We start from the raw sequence: 10,647 nt of genomic DNA, 5'->3' as shown, positions 1-10,647 counted from the left end.
GGGTATATTTTTTTCTCACTTGGGAGTTGAGACTGTTTGTGTTGTGCCTCAGTAAATGAGTTGAACAAGACTACAAGACTCCAGTGTATCACCTTCACCTAACCCCCTAACTTTATATAATCCATCTTTATATACATTAACACTGCATTGACTGTTTGTCAAAGTACATGTGGCCCCTGTAAAAAGACACTTAGATATGGAAACAGAATCAAATGCACAAACGTTGACATTTACCAGTCTTTGATTGATCATTTTTAGATTTAATGATTTATAATCCTTTTGTATGCCATGAAAGGAACATTATTGACTGTTATTATATTGTATAATATAATCACATTCCATGGTATACAAAAAAAAAAGAAAAAGCAATAGGCTACAAATCCCTTGGGATCTTGTTTGAAAAGTGCAGCCATGTGTTCAGCCTAAGTGGGAACCAGTTATAACATCACACACAAGAACCAAAGCTCTCCTTTTGTGAAAGCTCCAGAATGACCACCGCCATGTTGACTCTGTCTTGCAAACTGAAGTTCAACGAGAAGTTCAACAGGGTGCTGTTGAAGAAAACCTGAAACTATAATATAGTTTCAGGTTTTCTTCAACAGCACCCAGTGTCACATTTTCTTTGTTCGCTATAAAATGTGTGCTGACATAATAAATCAAATTTCCCATAGACTACCATTCAAATGGACCTCTTTTTTTATTTCAGCATTGGTTTTATCAGGTTTCGAAGCATATTGCATTCACCTAAAATACATTTTTAAAAGGTTCTGTTTTTTGTTGTTGTTTTTTTGCTCCTCAACGCATCCAACGGAAGTTGGTTGCAATACTACGTATAGACGAGAAGCTCCAGGAGGATCGTGTAGCCCACTTGCCCATCTGGGGAAGCATGGAGCATGCCGTATTTACTCAAATCATCTTGAAGAAACATCGCAATCTCCAGAAGATCCAAGCGTTCTTTCCGTCTGAACGACCGCAGTCAACAAACTAATAACAATTCCACCAATATTACTTCGTGACAAGAGAATGTCTCAAACCCAAAGTAAAACCAGATTAAACTGAACAATTGAGACATATTTGTTTAATTCAGTGATCAAGGCAAGAAACTTCGCCGCTATCTCATTCATTGCAAGTCAACATCCACTTTTAAATGGAATCCATGAAACGGCCGAAAGAAAAACTTGCTCATAATGCCATTCCAATTTGGCGTCCCTTTCTCTGCAGGTGTACATGATTGACTGATTGGTGTTTGAGTTTTTGGGTGGAGCCTTAGAGCTGATTGGTTCCAGTATAAGACTCTGGATTCTCCCGGCAACATCAGACTTCTCTTGAAACACTCACAGACAGACCGCCAGCAGATGTCAAGCTTGTTTTTTTAATCGTAAACATTTAAAATAGTTTGTGTTAGTTGTTGCTGCTTGTTCCTTCTAAGTTGAGCAAAGCTCTTTCCCCCTCAGCCTGGACATAACGTCTTCTAAAAAAGTCCAGCGGGAACAAAGGGAAAAAGAGGCTGCTCGTGTGAGTTTATGTCGCGTTTTTAAGTTGAAATATGTTCTTTAAATGGTTGTGTTTGTAATTTGTGATGGTGGATTCTGGAGTGCAGTTAAAACACAGATTGTCGACACATTTATGACACTGTTTGAGATTTAATTTAAATTAAGTGCAGATACTGTATGTGTATAAACAATCATGCATCACCCATGTTGCTATCCTTGAATAAAATAAAACATCTTGGAACAACTTCCTGGATCCTGTGCTTAAATGTGTACCATGCATCAGATGTGTCAGAACACTTCGTCTCAGCTTTTATGGAGTGAGACTCAGGATGCTTTAGCAGGAGCCTCATGTGTTATGACTCCACTTGAGCTCACTGGTTCAGGATCTCAGCCAGTTTCTGCTGCAGAAGAAATGCCTTCTCATCAAAAGTAAAACTTCCACCTTGGCAATGTCAACACAGACAGGTCTTCTGAGGCTCAGGTCATCTTCAGTCCAAGTGCTGACCATAGGAAATTGAAATATGAGCTTTTGTGATCACAACAAAGGTATCGATGTCAATCCAAAGTGGAAACTCTTTGGCTTTCAAATTCTAAAATCAACTTACAAAATAAAAGTTAATGACTTTTTTTCCTGTTGTCTATTGTGTTAACCATGTTTTAACACTATTTCCAAAATGCACTGATGGTGTTAACTATTGGCATTACACGCGTGTGTGAATTCAACACTGTTTGTTTGCAAGTGTTACATTTCATCTAATGACTGTTGCTGCAACTCTTTATTGTATAGTATTTAATATTCTCAAGTGTTTGGACTCAAGTGAACAACACAGAGTCTTTGAGTTTGACTTGAATTGAAACGAGTCGTTTTGCACTGCTTTTCAGTGACAGGGAGGGAGGTTTGAATTTATGGATACAATCAATTTAAATGCTTAGAGCTGCAGATGATTGAACTTCAGGATTATAGAGTTATAGCCACAAAAGACAACCCATTACTCTGATGGTCAATAATGTGGTGAGCACATAGTGTCGCTCTCCAAAACCACCACAGGGAGGCGCCAATCCAAGTGCAACGTTCCCTCATCCTGAATGACCAGTGTCAGAAAATGTACATTTAAATGTGTTTTATAGAAAAAAATCCAGAAAACTGTTGAATTCTGAATACAAATATGAACAAAAAAATCCAACTAGAATAAAAAAAAACATTTGATTAAAAATAAGCCTGTGTCATAATATTCTTGACACTTTTTTTGTCACACTTTTTAACAACAAAGACCGTATCATTGCTGAAATAATCTCTGCGACACATTAATAATTATAAGAATTTATTTATTTATTTTAATATGCACTGCACTAGCTTGACACGACCAGTAGATGTCACCCGCACGTCACTGGAGAAACGGCATGAAAACACATTCACGTGTGAACTCAACTGATAATTTAACAATGAAAAGACACATTTTAACCCTTAAAACTCTCACCCAGTTAAAAAAAATGTAATCCAAATGAATGAGAAAAAAACAATAAAATATACTTTTACACTTTAATTGACTTTATTCTTCACATTCATGCTTTGTAAGATGTAACGACACTGCTGTGTTCAGCCCTAGCTGAATGATTTGCTAAATGGTTTGCATTTAATGATGTCAAAAATACTGAACTAAATAGAGCAATTATAGGAAAATGACAATCTGATATAATGAGGAAAGAAATGCACGAAAAGGGAAAAGCACTATTTGTAACATCAATAATGTACATGACCTGTGGGATAATGATCATTATTGTACATCAAATGAAACATTTCTGAAATATTAAACATCTGACATGTATTAATATTGTAACATTAGCGTTAATAATAGGTGTTTGGATTATTTTTGATTACACAGCTGATTTATATTGATCACATGGACTGTGCTGTTGACTCATTTTCACCTTTTTTCTCTCCGGATAATAAACACAGGAGCGGTGAGGTGTGACTGTGTCTTATATGGCGCAGGGACAGTGATAAATAAATAAAGTGTAGAACAGTTTTCTAGACCAGTCTCTTCCTCCTCTGTGTCCTTCACTCTTATTCCCTATCTTCTCTCTCTCTCTCTCTCTCTCTCTCTCTCTCTCTCTCTGTGTGTGTCTCTCTTGTCTTGCCCTTCTCTGCAATCTGTGCCTCTGCCACCTTTGGCACCAGCCCGCCCACAGGCACCTGTGCCAAACCTGGCAACCCAAGCCGTGGAGGCTCTGCTTAGCTCAGTTCAACTGACTCGTTTAGGCAATTGCACCCTGACTCTGATCTTTATGGCGGGTTCAGCTGATTATCCCAGGCCGTCCTGAGTAACCACTGTGTCTCGTTCTTGTTTTGTGTAAAACTTGGTTATTCCTCATTATTAAGACAAAAATAATAAGAAAAAAAGATTCCTGTATAGATGTTCCCTTCAATGTATAAAACATTTCATTCGTCTTCAAATGGGATTTTCTGTAGGTTCACGAATGACTAATTTTCCAGCAAAATCATAACCTGAACATAATCTATCTGACTGGAGTGTGTTTGTCCCACAGGCTAAAATGTGTTGGATATAATGCAAAAATATATTGTAATATGATTACTATAATTATGTCACATAAGGGGTTTGTTTTCCTGAACCCTCTATATGAGATTAACCTCGTTTTTTTTCCCTCCCTTCCCAAAGATGGAGGCTATAACAGAAGCGGCTTGAATTTTGTGCCATTCACTCCTTATTCCATTTTCTCTTTCAGTGCCTGTGACAGATGGCGAGTCCCTCTCCCCCGGGGGGAAGCCAGTCTCTGTGAATGCGGCCGCATGTCAATCACCGGCTCTCATGTGATGGCTCTTGCCAATGACGTGCCAGCCATATGGGCCTGGCATCAGAGCTGGTATGTAACCCACCCAGTCCTGCCTCTGAGGTGCCACACGGCTCAATCCACGCGTCTGGGCTGGGGAGAGCAGCAGCAGCAGCAGCAGCAGCAGCAGCATCAGCAGCAGAAGCAGAAGAAGAAGAAGAAGAAGAAGAGGAGGGAGAAGAAGAAGAAGAAGAAGAAGACATGAGCAGGGAGGAGAGAGAGGAGTAAGCAGAGCAAAGCAGAGCAGAGCGCAGGGCGTGTGGATGAGATGCCCACCCGGAGAGAGATGGTGTAAACAAACCCGCTTCTGCCCGTCACTGAGCCCCACCACAGAGGTAAGCTGCGCACAATCCATTCTACAATCTCACATTTACAGACCTGTGTTTGCCTTTGCCTTTGAGTTTATCACCTGTTTAACGGTTAAAGCGCTGTTTCAGTGACAGACAAGAGATAATTAAGTCCGTCTTTGGAATTAGAGGTTATTTCTCTCTGCGCTCTTTTCTATAATGTTTCATCTCATGCGACGCAATCAGAAATACTGCGTTTTAATCTCATACATCTCCTCTTTTGTAACAGTTCTTATCGAATGAACCGATCCGGCTGCGATTACTTTGGTATATTCCATTTTAATGCATTCATAAATGGGCATTTATTTCTTTTGAGACTCAGCATAGTCAGGCACTTTTTGATGTGTGTGATTCTATTGTGTATGTGCGTGCGTGCGTGCGTGTGTGTGCGTGCGTGTGTGTGTGTGTGACACACGATGTGCTTCAGAGCACCGGGGGAGGGAGTTATAATTCTCCGTAGAGACACACAGGGGTAATTGACAAGGTATTGGTTGGCATTAATTACATTGTGGTTACAAGATTAGGAGGAAAAAAAAAAAAAGATCCGTCCTTGGACTCCTGCACGCGCACAGCTGAGCTCACATCACTGATAAATGTGTCAGGATCATTATAGAGATTTTTATATTGCTTTATAAATGTCGCTTTAATAAATGACTTTTTTATTTATTTATTTTTTTAAGCTCTAATTGTTGGTCAGTGGTTATAGCGACACAATGAATCCAGAGGGCGAAACAGTTTAAATCATGCGATTTCATGCACACAAAAAAATTAAAATCAGCATTTTTAATTATGAAGAATAAAGACGTCAGCGCACGAGGGGGAAACTGACACTGAAGTTCACTGTCAGTGTCTGAGTGTCTGTGGCCTAAACATGGACATTTCATATAATTATTATCATTTAACTCTGAAATATCATCCTCAGATTTTCTCCAGTTAATGTTTTATTTCTCTCTCATTTTTTAAGGAAAAAGTAATTGTATGTATTTCATATTATCTTTCTTTCCTTATTTATCTCTTACTTGCTGCTTCAATTTTTGCTCCTGTATCATTTACATATTCTACCATATGGGGATGAATAAAAAATACATCTTCTCTGAACTGACACCTGAATAAAACAAATGTTTGGGATTGGGATTAATGGGATACTGTGGACCAGAGTGCAGCCTGCCTGTGCTGGAATTCCTCCTAGTTTGTAATTTATTGGACGAAGGAGGGACCGGACCCCTAATGCGTCTCTGGGGAAGGGACCTGCTGATTCAGGCCGGCGTTGCTGCTCCCTGTGCCGGACTGCAGGAGGGGGACAGACCGAGGCCGGAGAGTGGCCTCCATAGACTGTTGCTGTCCCATTAAAATATAAATTTAATTATTAACAACAAAAAAAGTTGTCAGTCTTTTTGGAATCTTCCTTGAAAAGCTTTTACAATTGCAGAAAACAGATTTACTTCCATCAACATTTAAGGCCCTGTGCATTGATCATCTTTATCCATCAATTGATTTCATCGAACACAGACTATAACCACACGTTTCGTCACATCACAAATACCCTTAAAGATATTTAATGAATGTCTTGGATTGTTATTATTCACATTACCGCCCGTATTTGTTCTATTTAGCCATTAAGACCATGAGACAAAGTTAATTTGTAAGCGTCTGACTGTTAAACCTGTGGTAACAGGTTTGTGATGCGCCCTCAGTCCCTTCATATTCAATCTCAGTGATAAATTGCACTGAATATTTCAGTTTTAAATGAAACATTTATAAATTACAGAAGAAATAATAAGAATGTTCCCCTGGGAAAAAAAGCATTAAACACCCTGCGGCCTTGTGCAGCTCCCCGAGGCTGCAGATTAAGGTTTTCTACTTTATATACAGCGCATTTACGGCTGCGTAAAGCGCACCAGGACGCAGAATAATCCAGCTATAAACTCTTTGTTCGTGTGTGTTTTTTAAGGTTGCTTGCCACAATGTTGAGCCGTCTGTACAGCGAGGTGCTGCCGGACGTCCAGAGGCTCGCGGCTGACTGGGTGGAGGACACCGAGCGCGAGGACTGCAACCTGAAGGGCGACGAGCACGATCCCTGTCGTCTCGGGGACGATGACCTGGATGACCCTCAGGAAGGCAGCAGTCGAGCCGAGTCCGAGATGGCCGGCGACGACGACGACGACGACGACGATGACGACGACGACGACGAGCCCGAGGAGGACGAGTGCGGAGACGAGAACGACGGAGACAAACCCAAGAAGCGCGGCCCTAAGAAGCGCAAGATGACACCGGCGCGCGCGGAGCGCTCCAAGGTGCGCCGCATGAAGGCGAACGCGCGCGAGCGCACGCGCATGCACGACTTGAATTCTGCGCTGGACAATCTGCGCAAGGTGGTGCCGTGCTATTCCAAAACCCAGAAACTGTCCAAGATCGAGACTCTACGGCTGGCCAAGAACTACATTCTGGCTCTAGGAGAGATTTTACGCAATGGGAAACGTCCAGATGTGGTGACCTATGTGCAGATGTTGTGTAAAGGCCTGTCACAGCCCACGACCAACCTGGTGGCAGGATGCCTGCAGCTAAACACCAGGAACTTCCTGACTGAACCGTGTTCAGACGGAGCTCGCTTCCACATGCCCAGCTCTCCTTTCTCCGTCCATCCTTACTCTTACCGCTGCTCCCGCATCTCCAGCCCGCACTACCAGCCCGGAACAGGTGCGCTCAATTTGCGGGGCCCTAACTACGGTTCTGGGTACGAGAACGCGTACCCACCGGGGGGGACGTCTCCTGACTACAGCAGTCCGGACTATGAAGGCCAGCACAGTCCGCCCGTGTGCGTGAACGGCGGCGGCGGCGGGGGCGGCGGCCTGTCAGGGAGGCAGCAGGAGTCTTCTGACACAGACAGGAACTATCACTACTCTATGCATTACTCCGGACTCACCACGTCCAGACCCAGTCACAGCTTACCTTTTGGACCCTCGGGGGCGCGCAGTGGTGGAGCGCACTCAGAAAACATTTCCCCATTCCACGACGCGCAGTTGCACCACGAAAGGGCTCCTCCATATGAGGATCTCAATGCTTTTTTCCACAACTGAGCCCCTGTAACAATCCTGGTCCAGGCTCACTGACCCTATAGTGACAATCCTATAATGTGTAATATTGTTTGGAGAACAACAACAACAAAAAACGCCCAAGAGGACATGGAAGCGACACAAAGATTCCTCTGATTACCTTCTGTATTCCACTGATGTCATCATCCCTATACTGTTGTACATCCTATCAAAGTGTGTCCAGTATATTATCATGTATGCAGAACGAAATGACGTAAACGATGTACAGGCCCACGAGGAAAAAAAACAAAATGTTATGACACAAACAACAGAAATAAAATGAAAAAAAAGTGTTTTATAATTGTCTGAAGTGATGATCGAATCTTTCTTACACACACATACGCACACGCACACACACACATACATTTAACATTATTTTCTTATTTATCATTATAGTATTTATTTCATATACACAATCTCAATATAACTGCACGTGCAGACTGACATGGATGAGAATAAAGCCATTTGCTTAAATTAGAAACATCTGAAATATTTCTCACTGCATGAACATAAAAGTTTGGGATGTTCTTAACAATTTATAATACATCATTTGGCCAAGCTGAACAAGTGTTATCTTGTCTTGGCCTTTTCCACCCAGAGCAGTTAAAGAGGAGGTGATGTTAAAAAAAGTGACGTCTTAAATGGTTAAAGCATGCTATTAATGGGATTAACCACCAGTTAAAATTAATTTGGACAAATAAACAATCAAAATAAACACTGAATAGTTCATATATTATAAAAAAAAAACACGTTAAAGAAAGAGAGAGAAATTAGACAATAAAACTAAACCAAATCTGTTGAAATCTAGCTTATTTATTATTATTTTACATTAAAATCCTCAATTTATGTATAAATCCATGATTTAAGTTCCATCCAATCCATCCAAAAAATCTACAATGCCCAAACCTTCCATTAAAAGTCATCCTGAGACTGAGGTGACTTCATCTGCACATGCAGAGAAATAAGACAGAAGCCATCTAATATTCTATGACAATTCCTAACATAAATGATTTTACGGCAGCGACTGAACAAATGATCTTAAAGTAGAATGAGCTCTTTGAAGCCGACACAGACTTGAAAAATCAGTGAAAAAGCAATGAGATGAATCACCTTGTGTGTGTTTTTCTCTCTCAGATACAGTCAACTGTGATTATTTATGAGTTTGACAATGAGCAAAAGGCCTCAGTCATGCAGAGCAATACAGGGGAACCTGTTTAACACTTCATATATACATATATGCATGTATATATATGTGTGTGTGTGTATATATGTACACACGTATATACACACACACATATATATATATATATATATATATACATAAAACAATGCATTTTTTTAAATGAGTCAAACTATGTTCCAGCACAGTGACGAGCTGGAGCTGAGTGTGTTCATGTCAGGTGAGTGTATTTATCCAGCTATAGTTAAATTACATTTACTCCCACATAATCTAGCAAAAATCATTTTGAGAATCTGTGAAATGAATATATATATATTTTTAAAAAAGCTTTTTGAAGCTGTGGATGCACCTGTTATTTTCACAGAACCTGCAAGACGAGCAGGTTCTGTGAAAAAAACCCAAAAATGTAACACATGCTGTTTAAAATTGTTAAAATTGCAAGAATGTCACTCACCGGTGTTTCCGGTGTTCACATTTGGGATGAATATGTGATGATTTCAGTTTATTTAGGCTGGATGATACAATTGGTGATTTATCAAATCACCACCACCAAAACAGACTGGTAAAAAAATCTTTGGACCACTGCCCTGGGTCCCATATGTTGTTGCAGACATCCAGGGGAAATCAGCAGCAGGCACTGCAGGGTGGAAACTGTCCCATCACACAGTGACCCCGAACAAAACCCAAACAAAAACCAGAGCGAGAAAAAGGGAGGTTCTACATGAAGATGGGTTACACTGCATGGTAATCCTTTTTTTTATATTTAGAACATCTTCCTTCCTGCTTATATTTTTTTGATTGTTGGTTTGTTTTCATTTTTGCCAAAAAAAAGAGGCCCATATATGACCACATCAGTGGAAGAGGGCAGGTGCAAAATCAGGTGAATCAATGACCCATTGGTTTGAAATGAATAAACCCAGGGATGGCATCATACACACACACACACTCTCTCTCACACACACACACACACACACTGTAGATGATAATTCTGAAAGGCTATATTTTATTTATTTTTGGGGGGCATTTCCTTATCTTTAATTTTTGATTTTAATTTCAGTGAGACCTCTCAAATTAAAGGTTTTTCTAACGTAAAACCATTCACCACGTGCTGTAAGACATATATTTAAAACAAAACAAAATAAAGTAATAGCATTTCTCTTTTTTTTCAAAATTAAGAATATCAATATAGTGTACTTCAGTTTAATTTTGAGACAATTAAGGAGATTTATTTTAGCTGTGAACAGAGAACAGATAAGGTTTTAGGCTCATATTTATTTTTTGGGTGGGAGTCAATAGGCCACAGAAGCAGTTTTGAAAAAAAAAGAAAATAAATGTAGTCTTGACTGGTTTAACATATTTAGTCTAAGGTGGATTTATTTTTATTTTTAAAAACAGACACATGGATTAAAAAAGAAATGATAAAGAAACGACAAACACTTGTATGAGTGCAGGCATTTATATATTGTCTGTGTAGATTCTCACTCGTCCAGGTCATAATAATCCAAATAGCACTGGATCAGTAGCAACTGGATTTATACAAGTCCAGATGCTCCTGATTCACTGTTTTTTTTAGGGGCATTCAAACTTATTTTAGTGTTTTGGAATAAGGTCAAAATGCAAAATGAAATTAAAATCCCTTTGATTCAGCGTGACTCCTCTGCATCCACGTGTTATGTCCACTTTAG

At 40.1% G+C, this 10,647-nt stretch overlaps 1 protein-coding gene across 1 annotated transcript; it reads left to right on the top strand.

Moving 5' to 3' along the window:
• Positions 1 to 4,355: 4,355 nt before the first annotated feature.
• LOC310939229 (neurogenic differentiation factor 2-like) lies at positions 4,356 to 7,767 on the top strand (the record flags this gene model as incomplete). The annotated part of the gene is given in 4 exon segments (XM_083903919.1): positions 4,356 to 4,566; positions 4,569 to 4,678; positions 6,642 to 6,646; positions 6,648 to 7,767. Coding segments are annotated over 4 exon segments (1,446 nt in total).
• Between the last annotated feature and the right edge of the window lie 2,880 nt (positions 7,768 to 10,647).

The sequence above is a fragment of the Microchirus variegatus genome (genome assembly GCF_963457635.1).
Source record: "Microchirus variegatus genome assembly, chromosome: 17".
In the NCBI taxonomy this organism is placed as follows: domain Eukaryota; kingdom Metazoa; phylum Chordata; class Actinopteri; order Pleuronectiformes; family Soleidae; genus Microchirus; species Microchirus variegatus.
The sequence above is the reverse complement of the archived record's forward strand: the minus strand, read 5'-3'. Positions and strand labels throughout refer to the sequence as shown.